Source organism: Acipenser ruthenus, chromosome 17, assembly GCF_902713425.1.
Source record: "Acipenser ruthenus chromosome 17, fAciRut3.2 maternal haplotype, whole genome shotgun sequence".
In the NCBI taxonomy this organism is placed as follows: Eukaryota; Metazoa; Chordata; class Actinopteri; order Acipenseriformes; family Acipenseridae; genus Acipenser; species Acipenser ruthenus.
The window spans coordinates 581,797-600,419 of record NC_081205.1 but is presented as its reverse complement, the minus strand read 5'-3'; the positions used below and the strand labels follow the sequence as shown (position 1 = coordinate 600,419).

General features: G+C 41.7%; 2 protein-coding genes across 14 annotated transcripts in view; one reads left to right on the top strand and one right to left on the bottom strand.

The window, feature by feature from the left end:
- The window catches only part of LOC117423482 (nucleosome-remodeling factor subunit BPTF-like), a 39,222-nt gene extending 31,202 nt beyond the window's left edge, over window positions 1-8,020 (top strand). For 12 of the 13 annotated variants that reach the window (XM_058989683.1, XM_058989678.1, XM_058989681.1 and 9 more), the window contains 7 exons: window positions 266-491; window positions 1,124-1,416; window positions 1,701-1,874; window positions 2,065-2,257; window positions 2,390-2,474; window positions 3,472-3,658; window positions 7,065-8,020. In XM_058989683.1, coding sequence (XP_058845666.1) covers window positions 266-491; window positions 1,124-1,416; window positions 1,701-1,874; window positions 2,065-2,257; window positions 2,390-2,474; window positions 3,472-3,658; window positions 7,065-7,101 — 1,195 coding nt within the window. In that variant the 3' untranslated portion in view covers window positions 7,102-8,020. Of the gene's footprint in view, window positions 1-265; window positions 492-1,123; window positions 1,417-1,700; window positions 1,875-2,064; window positions 2,258-2,389; window positions 2,475-3,471; window positions 3,659-5,795 lie in introns of all 13 variants that reach the window. The other variant, XM_058989684.1, reaches the window with a different exon arrangement.
- Window positions 8,021-12,564: 4,544 nt separating this feature from the next.
- On the bottom strand, window positions 12,565-17,799 carry LOC117423493 (UPF0450 protein C17orf58 homolog). The gene is made up of 5 exons (XM_034039378.3): window positions 17,671-17,799; window positions 16,270-16,815; window positions 15,068-15,154; window positions 14,566-14,757; window positions 12,565-13,981 (listed from the first exon to the last, which is right to left on the bottom strand). The coding sequence occupies exons 1-5, from the start codon at window positions 17,738-17,740 to the stop codon at window positions 13,794-13,796; spliced, it is 1,083 nt and encodes a 360-aa protein (XP_033895269.1). The 5' UTR covers window positions 17,741-17,799; the 3' UTR covers window positions 12,565-13,793.
- Window positions 17,800-18,623: the final 824 nt, after the last annotated feature.

Here is an 18,623-nt window from a genome sequence, read left to right as displayed (position 1 = left end):
GCTGCATCTTATCTGTTGCAGGAGTGTGCCACAAGAAGCTAGTCTTGCACTACTTGTGCCTCAATTATAATCATTATTACAGTAATGCCTGATCGTTCCCTTTTGATAGTTAGTCTTGAACTTCATCTGCCTTAAAAATTATTAACTGTATTCTAGCAATGCTGGATGTGATACTTTTTTTTTTTTTTTTTTTTTGCAGGAATGATTTGAAAAACATAATGTGACACTTTTTTTTTCCTCCTCTGCCCCCCCCCTCCTTTTCTAGGATGATCGTGTGTAACCAGGTAATGAAGTTCATCTTGGACAAAATCGATAAGGATGAGAAGCAGGCGGTGAAGAAGAGGAAGCGGGAGGAGTCTGTGGAACAGAAGCGCAGCAAGCAGAACGCCACCAAGCTGTCAGCCCTGCTGTTCAAACACAAAGAGCAGCTCAAAGCAGAGATCCTGAAGAAGAGGGCGCTGCTCGACAAGGAGCTGCAGCTGGAAGTGCAGGTGTGTGTGTGTGTGCTCTGCATGTGTTCTCTTTGAAGAGGACACATTTTAACTTTGATATCTCTGATGGGACGCCAGTGCTTTGGATGCTAGTAAAGACAGTACTGTGTGCTGGTCCGAGAGCACACAGGGACGAAGATCACATGTACTGAGAGCACTGACTGACTTGCAGGAATGTGTGTGAGGTGTGTGTGTGTGTGTGTGTGTGTGTGTGTGTGTGTGTGTGTGTGTGTGGTGGCCTTTTTTTTTTTTTCGCTGCAAATCCATTTGCACACAGTCTGTCGAATTATTTAAAGTAAAACATGAACAGTCCATTTAACACTGCTTCAATACAGTTTAGGGTTATTCAGCCATGCGTTTTATTAAATGTTGTAAGTCCTGTATAAATTTATTTAATTTTTTTTTAAATGGCTTTAACAGTTGTGAACATATATAGTTTTTGAATGGCTGTATATACAACTATCTTATGAACGTATGCTAGTATTGCATGTTTCTGCACCGTGTACGACAACTTGAACCCACTGAGGTGGCGCTTGCTAGACTGGGCCTTCGGCACTGTTGCAATTCTGAAGACTATCTTTCTGTTCATTAAACTGGAAATACGAGCGCTCTGTTTCTGTTGGTCTGTCCAGGACGAGCTGAAGAAGGACCTGAGCAAGCTGAAGAAGGAGAAGGCGCATGTGGCCATGTCTCAGGCAGCAGCAGCAGCAGCGACGGCCGCGGGCCAGGCGGTCGTTCTCACGGCCGCCATGTCCTCCCCGAGCTCCGCACAGAAACGGAAACGGGACGAGGAGAAGGACCCGCCCAGCGGCATCGCCTCCCCCGCCAAGCCCAAGAAGAAGAAAATGATCTCTACTACCTCAAAGGATGCGAAGAAGGACACCAGTCTGTACTGTGTGTGCAAAACACCGTACGACGAATCCAAGTGAGTCGGGGCGTCTCGGACAAGTGCCTTTCCAGGGTGGGGGGCTTAAGAAAATCTTACATGTATTCTTAATAGGTGTGACCTTTTTTCTTTCTTTTTTTTTTCTTAAATAACACGCCTGGCAGCAGTGCTTTGAATTTAGGGATTGGTTACTTAATTTTATTTATTTATTTATTTATTTTATTAGAAATCTAAAAGTTGCCATCCCATTCGGAGAGCTGAGGAAATCCGTGTGATCAGCCTTTGCATATCTCTGCTTTGACTGTGTGTGTGCATTTTTGCAGGTTCTACATCGGCTGCGATCTTTGTACAAACTGGTACCACGGGGAGTGTGTTGGCATCACAGAGAAGGAGGCAAAGAAGATGGACGACTACATCTGCAACGAGTGCAAACGGGCACAGGAGGGCAGCAGTGAGGAGCTGTATTGTATCTGCCGGACGCCCTACGATGAGGCTCAGTGAGTGCTGATACGGGAGGCGTGTTTGTATTTTTAGATTTACATCTGCAGTCTTAAATTTTGCGTAGAAAGTCACTGATGACAACTGCTATTACATGAATCAAACATAAACCCAAGTAAATGCCCAACTTTTTTATGACTGAAAAGTACAAAAATAATAATTGTTGGATGTGTTTTGGTTCTGTCCCAGGTTCTACATTGGCTGTGACCGCTGTCAGAACTGGTACCACGGGCGCTGCGTGGGTATCGTGCAGAGCGAGGCCACGCTCATCGACGAGTACGTCTGTCCGCAGTGCCAGTCCACGGAGGACGCCATGACCGTACTGACCCCACTCACAGATAAGGATTACGAAGGGTTAAGAAGAGTTCTGCGTTCCTTACAGGTGAGAAGAGGTGCCCAAGGGCAGGCTCTTTAACAGCGCCTTTTATATATATATATTTTTTTTTATTTAGATCAAACATTACTGTGTTTTGTACTTTTCTGTTTCCTAACTGCTTTTGTTTTCCATGAACAGGCTCACAAAATGGCATGGCCGTTTTTAGAACCTGTAGACCCCAACGATGCACCAGATTATTATGGCTTAATAAAGGAACCAATGGGTAAGAATGGGAAAAACTCTGGGTTGGTCAGCTGGTCCAGCTTCCAATGTTAGCTGAGACCAATGTATGTATTTATTTTAGATTCATTGAAAATGTGTAGGCCTGCTAAAATACATCAGTGCAGTGCAGCTTGGATTGGCAAGCTGGTACCAGGTTTGTTGGTGAAACACTGTCTTTGAATTATCAGCAGGTATTTGATCATTATCAAGTAAAGGGCACACTCTTAGACATAGGAATCTACAATCGCATCAACAGGTCATCATTTGGTTGACAAAGTGGAGTAGATCAGCTAAATCACTGAATTTGTTTAAAATGGGTAGATGGTGTTGATTTGCAACATGTAGTCATTCGGGGGGAGGAGAGGAGAGGAGAGGGAGGGTATCGCTGGGAAGCTGCTGGACAGTGACATCACTCTTCACAGAACATTAAGCAGGACTCGATCTTGCATTTGTCTCTTTCCCCTGACGGAGAGGAATTCCATTTGTTCAGGGCCAGTAAACCAGATCAGACTGCCCCTCTTGCAGGGATTGCAAAATAAACAAGCAAGCTGCCAAGCAATAGCTCTGCGGCTGGAAAAGGGACTCTTGTTTGTATTTTATACTGGAATGCTGGTTGGGTTTCTTAATGTGTCAGGATGAATCAATAAAATACAAACAAACATTTTTAATGTGTAAAGGTGATAATGTATCTTCTCTTTTAGTCTGTGTTCTGCTTTTTGTGGCGTTCTCTGTTTTGAGCACTGGGTGATAAGAGTTTTTATTTGTGCATGTGATTAAGACAGCAACTTATGAAGCAAGTTGTTCTTGTAGGTGACGTTTTTAAGCTTGCGAATAGTGCATGCTGCAATATCTGAACAGTCTTGATTTGAGCTGCTTATGAAAAATAACTCCTACAGAAAGTTGCCTGTTACATGGGCTTTAAATAGATCGTTTTAAGGTGTGTGTGTGTGTGTGTGTTTTTAAATGTAAAAGGCTAACAAAATAATTTGTCATTTTAGACCTGGCCACAATGGAGGAGAAGATACAGAAACGTTACTACAATAAGCTAACGGAGTTTGTGGCAGACATGACCAAAATCTTCGACAACTGCCGTTACTACAACCCCAGCGACTCGCCGTTTTATCAGTGTGCCGAGGTCCTCGAATCATTCTTTGTACAGAAACTTAAATCTTTCAAAGCAAGCAGGTAAGGAAACAGGCTTTGATACCGGAGAACTTGAAACACTCCCAGCTTAGCCTTACTAAGTTAATGTGGGTTTCTTTTTGGTTTTTTTGGGTAACATACTTTCATTGTAGAAATGTAGGTTAAAATCATCTCTAGAATTGGTGTGGGTGTTACAGTAAATTGATGCGTACATGTCTGGTTTCCACATGTAGCACGGCACATTCTCTTTCAAGGATCACCTGATACATTATAGAGAAATACAACATTTTATATGTATAGCACCTTTCATAGCAAGTATCCCAAGGCACTTTACAAGATTTAAACAAACAAAAAGAAAAGGTGCCGTTAGGTACAGTTACAAACCAGTTAAAAGTACAGTTAGGTGCAGTTAAAAGCCAATTTAGAATAGTAAGTCTTTAAAGAAGTTTTAAAAAACTCCAGAGAGTCTGAACATTTAATATAATTTGGCAAGGAGTTCCAAAGTCTGAAAAAGCCCCGTCACCCCGAGTGTGCAGCCTGGAGCGGGGGACAACCAGCAGACAGCCTCGGAGGAATGCAGGATGCAAACAGGGACAGAGGGAGTAAGCAGGTCAGCAGTATATGAAGGAGCGGTGCCAGTTAGAGCTTTATAGGTTAGCATTGCAATTTAAAAATCAATCCTAGTTAACAGGCAACCAGTGGAGTTCATAGTACATGGTACATGTGAAATATGATCACAAGCTTTTGATCTTGTTAGGATACGAGCAGCAGCATTCTGGACATATTGGAGCCTTCTTAGAATATTATTAGGAAGGCCACAGAACAAAGCGTTGCAGTAATCCAATCTCGAGCTGATGAGTGCGTGAACTAACCTTTCTGCACCTACTGATGATAAAAAAAAGGATGTAAACTGGCAATATTTCAGAGGTGAAAAAAGGCAGTCCTAACAACGCTGCGTACGAGAGGTTCAGAGGTTAAGGAGGAATCCAGAATAACACCCAAGTTCCTAATACTAGAACTGACTTTAATATCTGAACCATCTAATGACAGTGAGGAGAAAGTAACTCTGAGCAAATGATTCACAGATCCCAGGAGCAACATTTCAGATTTGTCAAAATTTAACTGAAGGAAATTCTATCGGCAATAGAGTCCAACAGAAGAAACTGCTATGTCAAAATTTGTTTTAAAAGAAAAATAAACCTGGAATGTTACAAAAAAAACAACCCATTATGATTTGCTAAGAGGCAGCATTGTGATGTTTTAAAAGAATGAAGTTCCACAGTAGATACGAAGTTGCAGTACTTAAGAGAACCTGCTGGCTCTTGTTACACTTGCATCCCATCTGAGAAAGTGAGACCCAAGCACATGCTCTGTTGGCTTCAATTCATATCTGTTGCCTGCTTCCACGTTGCTGTACTTTTTTAAACTGGCTGCCTTTGCCCTTTGCTTAACACTGGCCAGGCTGTAACCCTTTTGACTTGCAGGTCCGAGATTTAAAGAGCATTACGGCTGGTGGAATGTAAACCCGCGAAGGAGTTTGTACTTTGTGCAGCGGCTTGACTCTGTGCGTCTGCATTCTCACCATGTCACCTTTCCGTATTCTTTAAAGAAAAAAAAAAAAAAAAGATGATTGAACACCTTGAGTAATTCTTCTCTTGCTTTGCAGTTCTGTTTTTATGCTTGGTTATCACAGTTCATGAAATTCATATTTTATAGCAGCACGACATTCTTTAAGAATTGTGTATAGACACCCAGTTCCAGGAGAAGCAGCCAGTTGCTTATTGAGGTCACCTTCACAGTCACTGGGTCTCCCAGGAATCGTATGATTAAGAGACCCCCCCCCCCCTCTCACCCCACATGCTCCCGGCAAGAAATTGTAAGCAAACCTTTGACAACTGTCCCACTCCCCCCATTTTTTATTTCTTGGGTTTGTAAACGATGTATGAGACGAGTATAGTGAGCTGGCACTGCATTCAGAGTACGATTTACTCAAGGAAACAATTGGGCTTTCAGTGCTCTGTGTTGATACGAAGCCCACCTCCTGCTTAGAGGCTTGTTCATTTTCTAACACAAACGCACCTGTGTTTTCCTCGTGGCCATTGTTTCATAACACGTTTGTATGTTCATTCTGTGCAGCATGCATGTATTTATGCCATCCATTTCTTTCTTTTTCTTACAGATTGTGATGTCATAAGTCTGACCTAATAACTGGAATCTGATTGGATGCTGGGGTCACACTATCACTATTTTGTTTTAGTTCTGTTTGTTTTTGTTTGTATCATGGAATTTGCTGTTCCCTTATACAGCATAAATTTCTGCATTGCAAAATGTTATTTAGATCACTTTTAACAATAAAAAAGCCTTAACCCCAAACTCCAAAGATGCCTCAAGTGGCAATCAATTTACTGCAGCCATGTTGACAACAACATAATAAGTTTCAATAATATTGGTTCACAAAAAAAAGGGAGGAATTATTTTTCTGTGACCTGTAAAAATTGTATACTTATTTTTTTAAACCCCATTAAAATAGAAATTCATGTACTAAAGGTTGTCCTGCCTAAATGTAATGTAACAGGCAATAAAGTCGATGTGGGGCTCTGCTGTGTGAAAACCCTGCATGACCCCAGGCTACCCCTTCACATGGTTCCGTTCCATGAAGCATGGCATTCAGAGTATGTCTGTTTTTAATGTTTAATGAATCATGGCATACGGAATAGCCGGACTTGTGTTCTGGTTCGTTTTTTACAATGGGATGAGTTTCTTCTGTGGAAAGGTACATTACATCTGGATGCAAGTGTCATAAGAAGCCTGCCGTACAGCATGCAATACAAATTAAATAAAGGTGCATTTTTGCAAATCATGAAGTATGTTTCTAAAGGGGGGGGTGTACTTTACAAACCCGGCTTAGTAACACTGTTTTTTTTGCCTTAAAAAAGCAAATAGGCACTGATGATGATGATGATGATGCTGCAAAGTTATGAATCCTTTTGTAAAGGAGTATTTTGTGATTTATTGATTTTTTTTTTTTTTTTAAAGAAAGCAGCTTAGTTCCAGCTTTCAATTGGTCGTTTTTTTTTTTTGTTTTGTTTTTTGCTCGCAGTACTGTTTGTTCATTGTTAGGAAATTCACAGCACAAAAAAAAGACTTTAAATAGTGCTATTATAGCATTTTAATACTTAACCCAGTCCTTCACCTGTGTTAATACTTTTTGAAAAGTTATTTTTAAAAAAAGTTCAATTGTAAAAGCCAAGCGCTTTAAATATATATTTTATTAAATGAAGAAAAAAAAACTCCAACATGGCTGCTTTTTCTCTGATTGGTTAACCCCATCCCCCCCCTGCCCACACACACACACACACCCTGGCATCCTGGTTTTGTTTTGTTTTTGTAAGTTATGGAAAATAATAATAAAGGGTACTCAACTGTTCCCTTTTTCCATATTCTATAGGTCTCATAACAACAAACTACAGTCTACAGCTTCTTAGAATACAGAACTCTGTGCCCTAAATCACAAAGCGCAAGCTTCTGGTTCTGTGAGAACTCTTGCCCATTCGGAACCAGGCTTCTCCTCTCATTCGGTTCTCCCGGAGGACCCGCCCTGTAAACCAGCGTATTTTTTCCTGTTAGTCACAGATCAGGAACTGGATTGGATTGGATTGGATCGCGCCGGCCAGCTTTGGCTGCAGCATGAAGGAGGGAGATGAGTAGAAATGTCCTCTGCAGTCGCTGTCTCTGAAGGAGGAGAGTGCAAACCTGGGGATAGCTTTCTGTCAGCGAGGTCCAGTCTTGTGTTTTTGTTTTTTCTTCCCAAGTCAAAGTGGACGTAAAGAAAGATCTGCAGCAAATAAGCTGGTGTTTATCATGCCAAAAAAAGAAAATAGAAGAGCTGTGTGTACCGTTTAGTGAAAAATACGTTTTTATATGAAACCCTGTTTGTCATCTAAACGGATTTCACTCCCAGTTTCAGCTGTTATTCTTGCTTCCTGTATGTAAAGGTTAAGATTCCCTCTCCTCTCTAGACTGAATCCACAAGGGCTTCACAGCTAACAATCCAGCACAGAAGAATGGCGGTCTGGAGTTGATCAGATTGTTGTCCTTGTCAGTGGCACTAAAACAAAATAACTGAAATATACAAATCGCCCTGCAGTGACGAGGGACTGAAAATGAAAAAAGCTGAAAAGCAATCTGTATTTAAAGGTATCTTGTTTGTAAAACTTTTGTCAGATTTTTTTTTAATTTTTTTTTTATTTTGTATTACACTCAAGCTGAAACATTGATGTATATGAAACTTAATAAATGGAGAATAACGTTCTCTTCCACACTGATAGAGGCGACGCCAAATGCTATTGATTTATAAAGATCTGTTCAGGATTCCTTATGTCTTTTCCAAAAAAAATAAATAAATGTTACAAAAAAGCTGCCCTTTGGAAAAGGTACAAGGAATGGGTAAAGGGTAAATTAAACCTAAAAGTTTGAGTTTATCATTTCAGCTCCTTAGCTGTCGCTGGTTCTCGAGCACACTGGTTGACGGTTTGAATAGTTTTTATTCAAAACAAGCGCTTCATACAGGTGCATTCCCAAAAAGGGTGGCTGCAGATCACATGTTTAAACTCCACACAGTGGGTTAATATGGGCAGCGATTCGGGACAGTGCTGCTTGGTTTCCTCTCCCTTAACAACAGGGTTTTAAAAAGCAAATCTGTATTTATTATATTTGTTTTATATAAACTGTTGCTTTTTGTCATCTGAGGTATTCTGAGAGCTTGTTGGAAGGGGGAGGGTGCATTTCACAAGTTTTTAGTTTTTTATTTTTATTAATAATGTGCTCTTTGCAGTAATTTAAGCTGAAAATGCATCAAGTTGCATTTTCTGAGCTGTCTGAAGGCAAAGAAAACATATTTCTTTCCTGCAGTCCTCCTGTTGCCTGCTTTGTACAAAGAACACGGAACTGTGAGATTCCATTTGCTTGTAAAAAAGAAAAAACCTAGAATATTTTCATAGAGCTTCTACTTATAAACTTGTAAGATTGGTTGCCATCAGGAATTCATTTTAATGTGATGATCTAAACCAAGTTAACTGGTTCCTACCTGTAACATAAATTAATTTGGCAGACCTTTTCATGTCAACTGTTTTGACTTATTTTATTTTATATTAATTAGAAGGACGATAACTTTTTTTTTTTTTTTTTTAAATAAAGTAACTTTTAAATCAAGTTTGCATTTAGGTGAAATTGTCCTTTTTATAAAGGTGAAATATATGCACTCTTACAGGAGTTGTGGGGTAGGGGTTTATTGTACATTCATCACCGTATTGCTGGATTATTTATTCATAGATACGACATTTTAATTATTTTGAGTAATGTTGCAACAAAAAAATACAAAAAAACCCTTTTCTCCCTGCAGGCAATAGATTGCTCTCTACGTTTTTAACAGATTGTGGCAACTCTGAGGAGCAATCCTTTTTTCTGTACAGCTAGGACATTTCATCCTAGAGAAATCATGTTTTTGACATCAAAATGGGGTGCAATCTTTAGTCCTAAATATTTCATAACTTAAAGTTTTGGCACAACTGAGATAACGTTAGGTAAACTTTCAACAAGTTTGCTGGAAGTCTTCTCCCATCTTCTTGAATGGCACATTATGAGAATCGGCTGTTTTTACTTTATTTTGTTTTCGTATGCTAAACTACATTTGCTGGCATGAACGTAACCACCAGGATCCGTAGAAAATAAAGCGCTTTGTTTATTTACAATCCTAAAAACACATTTTATTATACCCATAAGCCAGTTTCAAACCAGGGATTAATTAAATTGATGTATTTGTTTAATTAACGTGACGGAAAAGGGCACAGAAAAAAATGAATGAATGGAAAAGTAGCCTGGCACTAAGAAGAGTGCCGAGAGCTGTCTGAAACGGTTTTTATTATTTATTTATTTTTATTTTTTCTGTTTTAGTCCCCAGTTATACAGACGTATTCAGATTTTCAAATGAGTGCACCAAGTTGTTTTCAATAGAACATGCTTTGACACAAACATGCCTATAGCAGTATCCATGGCTTTCTGTAGCCTTTAACCAGTGTGATGCTTAAAATGAGGCATTGCATTTCCCAGGACAGAAAGGACCAGGGTCTATATATATATGAAGGACTTCTTACCAATGAAAACTGTACAATGTGCTCACCTATAATCGAACTATGAGGGTGTATTTTCAGAAGTGAACTTGTCTACTGCAGCTGCTGTTTTTTTAGGCATCATTTTAGCCACACGAACCTTTAAGTGCATTTTTGTGATGTGTTTTTTTAAACTGGGGACACTTTGCTTAGAATACAAGTGTTAGTGCTTGGGAGGCATCAAGACTTTTGGTAAATATCTGAATTTTGAAACCGGTTGTGTACATAATGAGCTTTTAGGAAATGTTCCTAATTGAAAACAAAATAGGTTCACAGTAAATGTGCTTTTTATGCAGTCGCCAGAAAATAAAGGTGGTGGACGGACAGAATAGGAATTTAGGCTGCATGAGTGTGCTTGAAGATTGCAAAACCCGATAATAAACTGAAGGGTGTCGCCTGGACGGTGCAAGAAAACTTCTCCATTTCATTATTTTTTTTTCTATGTATATTTTTGTTTGTTTGTTTTGTTTACAAGATGTGCCTAGTCACTGTTTGTTTTTCAACAAAAGATGAAGACAACAAAATACTGAAGCAATGTAAAAACTGTTCTTTACAAAAGAAAGACCTGCATGTTAACGAGCCCCACGTGTTACAAATGTATATAGCAGGTGAAAGAGAGCCCTTTTCTGAGCTGTGTGTGTTGTAGTTTATGAACATTTTCTATCTGTGTACCCTGTCTGAAAGACTTCCTGTAAATAAACTGCCCCTTGTTTGATTTATCACCCTTTTAGTATCTATTTTATCTGAATACCAGCACTTGAATCACTTTGAGTTTGAAAAGTGATTCACTGATTTATTACCTGCGCTCTATTAAGGTTGAATGTGTACTCAAATATATTGTTTCAGTTTTTTCAAAAAGTTTAGTCACCCTCACTGCTCTTTTGAAACGTGTCTGATCTCCATCCGTTAGTGGAGGGACTGGAGAGACACTTCCTTATCAGGTGCAACTGTCCCAGGGTAAGAGCCTTCCTCTTTAACAGTATGAGTTACTCCCGAGCACTCCCAAAGGAAATGGGGTTGTGACCTCCTCCGGCTCTCTGTCCCATCAGAGGGTCGTTAGCAAACCTGTTTAAGGGATCAGGATCACTAATCTGCCTGCGTTTGTAAATTAATATTGAAGGGGGAAGAGAGACAAATGTGTGACGTGCTTTTAAAAAAATCTGAAGCATTTCACAATGAGGGGCAAGAAATGCTGTTTACCTTCTGCTTTGGGGTCGTCTTCAACACTGTGGAATCCCTTGGGTTTAGATCAGTAATGTTGAGCCCAGCCCACCCTTGAGAGAGCCCTCTCATGACTTCCCCCTTTCAATGTGGACACACCCCTCCCATATTGGGAGCAGCTCACTGAAGGTCCACTTTGGTTAGTTCTAATGTAGGGATAAGAGAGTCAGAAAAATAAATAGTTTGCCTCTAACTTTCAGGTTCGCTTGAAGTTGTTGTTGTTGTTGTGTGTTTGTCAATCTATTATCCATCAGTTTTGGAATTCATGAATGTTATATTTCTATCTGTGTACATGGCATATTTATGGAAAGAAAACCTGCACTGTGCTTGAGAGTTTCCATGCATGTCTCTGCTTGAGAGCCCTCCCTAACCTGAACACAATCGTGTAGCTGTTTACTCTGCTCCTGCCACTCTGGGGAGCTGATCACAGTGAGAGAGAGCCTTCTGTAAAGACCTTGTTGGGTATAATAGCCCATCATTACCGAGATTAGTTCAGGAAAGCCTCTCTTTACAGCGTCGCATTCGTTGCCGCCGAGGACAAACACGTTTGCGTTATTCTTAGTGTTTGGTGGCAGTTGTTTCAGTTTATTGATGGGAGCACTGAGCTGAGAGTAGCGTCGCTTTGAGGGGCACAACTAGGTCATGATTGCACTTTCCAAACAGAAGGGTGACTCCTCCTTTGATCAATTGTTTAATTTTATTTTATTACCAGGTTTCTCTTTTGTAGTACAGCTGTACTGCGTATCTTACAGGTCTGTGGCAGTCCTAATTTGACCTCTGGACCAGTTTTCTCTCTGGCCTGAATTCAATCAAAATGTTGGTGCTACGGCAGCTCCATCAACATTGATCTAATTGAGGACTGAGTCGGGTGCTATGGATATTTCCAGTGCAGGCAGCTCCCTCACTGTGGTGAGCGGTATAGCGCTGTAAGAAGAGCCACAGGGATGGTATTCCCAGGGGCTTATAAGGCTGTGTCTCAGCCCATATGTCAAGCAGCCTGGGGGAGGGTGCTGCTACCGCCTCAGTTTTGCAGTGTTGTCTGCATGCTGTGTTTGATCAGAGTGTGGCATGTGGTGCTGTAACTGGGAATGCAAGCCAGCTAATGACTTCTGTTTACATAGGGGCGTAAGAAAGGTGTGGAATCAGGAAGAGGCCATCTGGACCCTTTTGAGGTTGTGTCTCTCTCTCAGCACGTCTCTGCAGGTGGCAAGTTACACACACTTGCACTATGCTCTCTGGAATGCAGTGGGGTCACTCGTCTGTTACAGACAAAAGTCTTCAGTTCTTGAATTCTTCCTGATAACATTGTGGTTAGCTTTGTTGCCACTTTTCTGGCATTGGCTGACGTGCCTCATATTAAATCATGTCCGACCGTTTAAACTGCACTTCTATCCGGAGGCCCTGACTTTATTTGACAAGTCCAATCTTAATTTCTTTCTTAAAATAAAATAGATTGAGGCCAAGATACAAAACAAATAAATCACAAAATTCTAAGAAGAAAAAATATTTTAATAGATGCATGTTGCCCTGACACAAGAGACAGTGTAGACGACACAGTGCCTAAACCTTCCCTCCCTCCCTCCCTCCGTCCACACGGGGAAATATTTGAAATCGGATCCGTCCCGAGACCTGAGATTAGAGACTTCACGGAGAAAGTAAAGAGGCAGGTTTCATTTACTTTTTTAAAAGTGCCTCCTCTGAGCCCAGCTCTTGTGAGGGTTTGCGTGTGACTATATTATTGCTCTTAAATAAGCAAGCCCAGCGACGGTGGGCGCGATCTCCTCCAGTCAGGGCAGGAGACGGTGCCTCGCTGGAGCCGCAAGTCCAGGTGCAGCTCTGATCACATTTCCACCATGAGATTTACTGCTTCATTTAGATAAACACCCTTGATATATTGAACCTGGCTTTCAAGTCCATTTGCTGGCAAATATTTGACATGCACAACATAAAAGTTAAGAAAATACCTTCCCGTGGAAAAGATTTTTTTTTTTTTTTTTTTTTTTTTTTAAATATACAGTGCATTTCCTGAATACTGATAAGAAGGGGAAAACTCAGAAAGCAGCACAGTATTTCCATTTGGGGAAGATGAAAAGGGTTTTCTATTTAAAGCCATCCCAATGCTAACAGGACAGACCAGTCATAATGTAAACAAAACTCCTGTGGCCTGCACCAGCTTCCATAAATACAGACATGGTTTAAAGTTTACCCCAGCACTTCTTGTGTGATTCTTTCATACATTTCATACACTTCCACTAGACACACACACACAACCGCACACGCTCCAGTTACAATCAGCAAAGACAGATGTGTGACTACATTGAAAATCAGGGTCAAGATTGCATACAACACGTATTGACATCTATCAACTACGGTGTGATCGAAGCCCAGGTACAGTCTGTCCTTTCGGGGAAGTATACTCTGCAGCAGTGATTGCAAGAGCTGCTCGGTCTCCCTCTGCTCTCGTGAGCCTGGCTCCTGTTCCTGATAAAACTACAGAATGTTGTGCCTGTAAGCATATAACAGATGACAGCTGGATAATGGTTGTGAAAATGATAAAGCTAATGAAAGCTTTCTGATTGCTGCAGCCAAGTTACACCCTTTAAAAAAAAAATACAAATAAGAAAAGCACTCCGGGAATAGATAAGCAGTGGATCTAAAGTGTGAATTTCCACCCTTTGCAGATTGGACTCCCAGCGGTTACCAGGGCAGGGGTTCAGAGCACAGTCTCTCTCTCTCTCTCTCTCTCGCTCTCGCTCTCTTGTTCCACGCGGGGTCCCATGCCACCACGCTCATTTGCACTTGCTGTAAGCCACCTCCTGCACCCTCTGGTCCCTCTTCCTGTTGAATCTCTTCACGTAGCTGTTGCTGCGGACCAGCCCGTCACCCGGCCGCAGCCTCGGAGCTAGCAGTGCCAGCAGCTCGCTGGAGAGGTGGCGCCTCCGGTGGTAGATCTGAGCCATCACGATGTACCTGCTCCCTGTTTAGGATACATGCAGCTATTACAACATTTGGCCAGCTGGTGGCAGTGCATGCTGAGATACAATCCCACTCAAAGAAGCTACACTGGTGTGTCCCTCTCGTTAGAAGTCACGAAAGAGGCAGGACAGACATGCCTATATAAAAATAAAATAATGAGGAGTCATGATGAAATATCTGTGCACGCACGCAGAAAGACAACAAACCATTCAGTCAATAAAGCTATACGAGTCCCTGCTGTTATTGCTGTGCTGTGGATAACATTGACTTGACTTCCATTGTCTGCAAAGAATCAATGTGTTCTGTTCACAAAACAGCTTACTGGACTCATTTCTAATTCCGGTTTGTGTAGGCATATCGCTTATGTAATTATTAAACTCATGTGCTTTGGTGGTTGGAGATGATTTAGGAATATATATGTATATATATATATTGAAATGTATCTATAAGATCTGCGGGTAAACCATGACCTATAAAGGGAAGGTGCTGCACTGTAGCCACAGTGTTGCTTTGTGCTGAAGCTGGTTACCAGGAAGCTTGCTGTGTGTCATTGTTTCATTCTGGATCGAATTCTTCCAAACTCACCCAGTTTAAAATCCGGGCAGGGCTTGGCACACTTATAGGTGTCCAGCACGAAAACGCGAACCTTGAAAAAGAATCCGTCCGGTGCCACGTGGAGCCGACTCATTTTATAAAAACCATCGCTGCTGATGAGCAACGTGACGAGGCCAACACCCTTCTTTAAGACCTCGATGTCGTGAACGATGCCATTGACCGCTACGGAGAGGGAGAGGGAGAGAGAGAGACCCTGGCTCATTGTGAGGAGAAGGACAGTGTTAACTATCAGATGCATTTAGCTTTAAGATCCAAAGGGTATTGACACAAATACAAATATATAAATATATACTCAGGTATGGAAATAAGACATTTTGATCCATTCCTGGTTTTACTAGGAGTTTAATAAGAAGTGTTTTCCACTGCTGGTATGTATTGAATTGAAACACACTGTGACGATTCACCATGCTCCATGCAGTCTCAGCACTGGTATGATTCTCGCATGTAAGGATTGTGAGATACGAGGGCTTACCGAATTCACTGGAGCAGAAATACTCCCTCTCGTCCTGCTCCTTCCTGCATTCACTCAAGCAGAATGCTTCTCTGGTGTATTCGGATTCTACAAAATACACGAAATATGAACTGTAAGGTTGCTAATATATATATATATATATATATATATATATATATATATTTTAGCTCAAAGAGCCAGCTGCCCTATATATTATATATATTATATATATGATATATATATTAGCATCCTTGTCTGTCCAGTACAGGTATGGGGTTACCTGTGTGTGTGTGTGTGTGTGTGTGCGTGTGTATATACACACAAATAACAACAGCCTTACTTCACCTTTGTACAATATCTAACTTGTGCCAAGACTCTAAATTGTGAATTATTTGAAAGTCAGGAGATGAGTGTTGTGTCCAATCCCAGTCCTGGAGGGATATTCCACTCCAGGTTTAACAGGTAAAATATTGCAATGAAGTTCTTCAGGGTCTGGATGGAGTTTGAATTGGTTCAATTAAAGAATTTAAAACAGGGTTGGAACAAAGACCAGGACTGGCAGGACCAGCTTTGGTCACCCCTGTTAAATAAGCCTTTCCATGTTGCCAATAAAGGCATGAATAATGAAACACGTGATAAGGCTGGTTTCACAGGGACCCTGATAAGCACTAGTCCAGGACTACATAATGTTACCTTGGGTAAAGTGGTCCAGTACAGCATGATTTGATCATTTAATTCAGCCAGTGCCCCCTAATGAAGGTCACCCGCCGAAAGGAAATCAATAACTAATTACAGGACTGCTCAGTTCAATGACAATGAAGATAACTTCTCATGACCTGCATCCACAATCTCACAACAAACATGCAAGCACGGTTTCAACAGAACGCAGGTCCCACCGTACCACCATACAGCCTTCAACAGCACAGACAGGCGGGTGTCAGGGCTGTCTATGCAAACTTCCATCACATCTCAGCCTGGCTTCAAACCCTCAACACTTTTTTTGTGCTAAATTATGCAATGTGAAATTTTTTTTAAAAAAAATAACCCCATCAAGAGGCAAGAATTGACCACATATGTACAGAGACAGACAGTAGATTACTGGAGGACCTGCCCCTTGAAACTATTGCTAACAACGACCCTGACTGACATAGCTGTGGACTGGCTGGTTTGAACTTTTGTACCGGTCTGGGTTGGTTTGTGAATTTTACAGAGTTTCACCTCACCTTCTTTCAGTATGTTGAAGTGGTAGAGCAGGCTGGGCGAGCGCCGGTTGGAAGTCAGTGCGTGCTTGGTGCTGTTTCTTGATCCGTTGCCGGGCTGGTAAAGGCTGGATCTCCCGGGTCTGTTCTCCTCGGGGTCCATCCTTCTGTTGTCCCGTAACCGCGTGTTGTACGGCTGAAACCGCGGGTCCTGTTCCGCTTGGGCAGGCGAGCTCCCAGCGGCTTTGTGCTGAGCAGAAGCAGTCCCGATATCTGGTGCTTGGGTCCTCCCTTCATGTCTGCTTTTCTCGCTGTTGTGCTCAGCTGGAAACTTGTGGCTCTTGGTTGCCTTCTTTATTTTGTCAGGCTGTGACCCCAGCGTTATCTCCCCGTGTTTGTACCAGCCGTGCCCGGGCAGCGGGTTCTGTTGTAAGGTGTATTTTGGGTCGCCCATCATCGGAACGATGTCTTTGACGTGCATCTTCGTGCGGTTCTGTGACTCGTCTGACAAGCCGTGTATCCCCGGAGGAGTTTCTTTAGAGTACGGCATTGCCATGTAAGAGAACAGCTCTGGAAACAGAAATCATTAAAGGAAGGAATCAATGCACTGTATGTTACTGTCTTGAAATCACACGCACGCACGCACGCACACACACACACACACACACACACTGACACGCACGCATGCACGCACACACACACACACTGACACACGCATGCACGCACGCACACACACACACATACTGACAAACACGCATGCACGCACGCACACACACACTGACACACACACACTGACACGCACGCATGCGCACACACACACACACTGACACACGCATGCACGCACACACACACACTGACAAACACGCATGCACGCACACACACACACACTGACACACACACATTGACACACGCACACACACTGACACACACGCACGCACGCACACACACTGACACACACACACTGACACACGCACGCACACACTGAAATATAAAGTAGCTTCACTGTTATTTCAGTTAATGCAACTGTAAAATGCCTTTATAATATCATTTCCCACCGTGCTTTGCATGTTTTATTGTATAAAATAGCATGTAAAATACAGGTAGATTCAGGTCAATGTTCTTCTTATTATTATTATTATTATTAATTCGTTTTTAGCTTTTGCACCAGATGCAAAGTTTTTATTTTTTTTCGTTAAATCGTTAAAGACAAATTAATAAAAACATAATAATAATCAAGGAATACTAAAAATGCAAATAATATACATTGTATTTGACTTTTGCACGGTGCTATACAAGCGATACAGTAACACTACGGTGATACACTCTTTGAAAGGGTTCTGAGAATGATAACTAACCGGACTGTTCTAGGCAGCATCCTTCAATCTCACCCCGTTATTAACGCAGGCACGTATCGTGTGCACTTACCATTGCTGGGTCCCTCCGCCTCAATGCACTGGATCGCTAGGGAGAGCAGCGCGCACACAGCCGCGTTCATTGTGTACTGTGTGCATGTGGTCTGCTCGGGGCTCGTTTTATACGCGTCCAGATGCTCATGCCAACTGAAGGCGGTGCCATGGAAAACAGATCAGTTCGCACAGTCCTTTAGCACTCAGGGTCGAGCTGCATTCACACAATGAGCCCGCTGTTCATCAAGACTCAGACCCCGAAAGAAACGGAGCCGGTAACCAGGGATACACAGCTATACAGCAGGGCTCTGATTAAAATCGACTCGTTTCGTGCTCGGAACCGCACGCTCGCGTTGCTGCGTCTTCTCAACCTATAGCTTGTTTCTTTGGTCTCTAATAGTTTCTATTGATGGAGATAAAGCGGGTTCTATAGCGGGTTCAGCAGGAAACACCAAAGCGTCATATTGGAAGCATTAGGGGTTCCATGATTCGAGCCTTCGCGTTTCAAACGCCTTATTAGGGTTCTGTTGGGTCAAATGAACATGTTTTAAAGAATACTTTATGCTAAACACCCACTTGTTCCCAAATCATCATCAATTCCAAACACACGTGTTGCATTGCAAATACACATGTCGTTTACCTGTAAACCACAGTGGGGAAGGAGGTTGAATTGTGCAAGACATCCAGCGAAGGGAGAGATTAGAAAAACAATCCGATAGGAATCTATAGAGAAAACTAAGACCCGTATCGGCAGTTTACCGCGTCTGTAAAACGACAGAATCTGTGTTATATATATTTTTTTTAGCAGTGTATAGTTTTATATAGTGTTAAAAAATAAAACGAAACGGTTGCGTTGCTACATTTCGACTCACAAGTTCTGTGTGTACCCAACACGTGTTTGTGTTTTTGTACATTTTTTGCAATTATTATAATTTTTATTATTTGTACTCAATACATTATATAGCGTGTTTA

Bases quoted from the DNA above. Each gene is read 5' to 3' on its own strand.
- LOC117423493 (XM_034039378.3), bottom strand. From the start codon at position 17,740: ATGAACGCGGCTGTGTGCGCGCTGCTCTCCCTAGCGATCCAGTGCATT. The intron at 16,816-17,670 runs GTAAGTGCACAC...TTCTGTTTCCAG, and splicing joins GGCGGAGGGACCCAGCAATG to AGCTGTTCTCTTACATGGCA. The intron at 14,758-15,067 runs GTAAGCCCTCGT...CCCTCTCCGTAG, and splicing joins TTTCTGCTCCAGTGAATTCG to CGGTCAATGGCATCGTTCAC.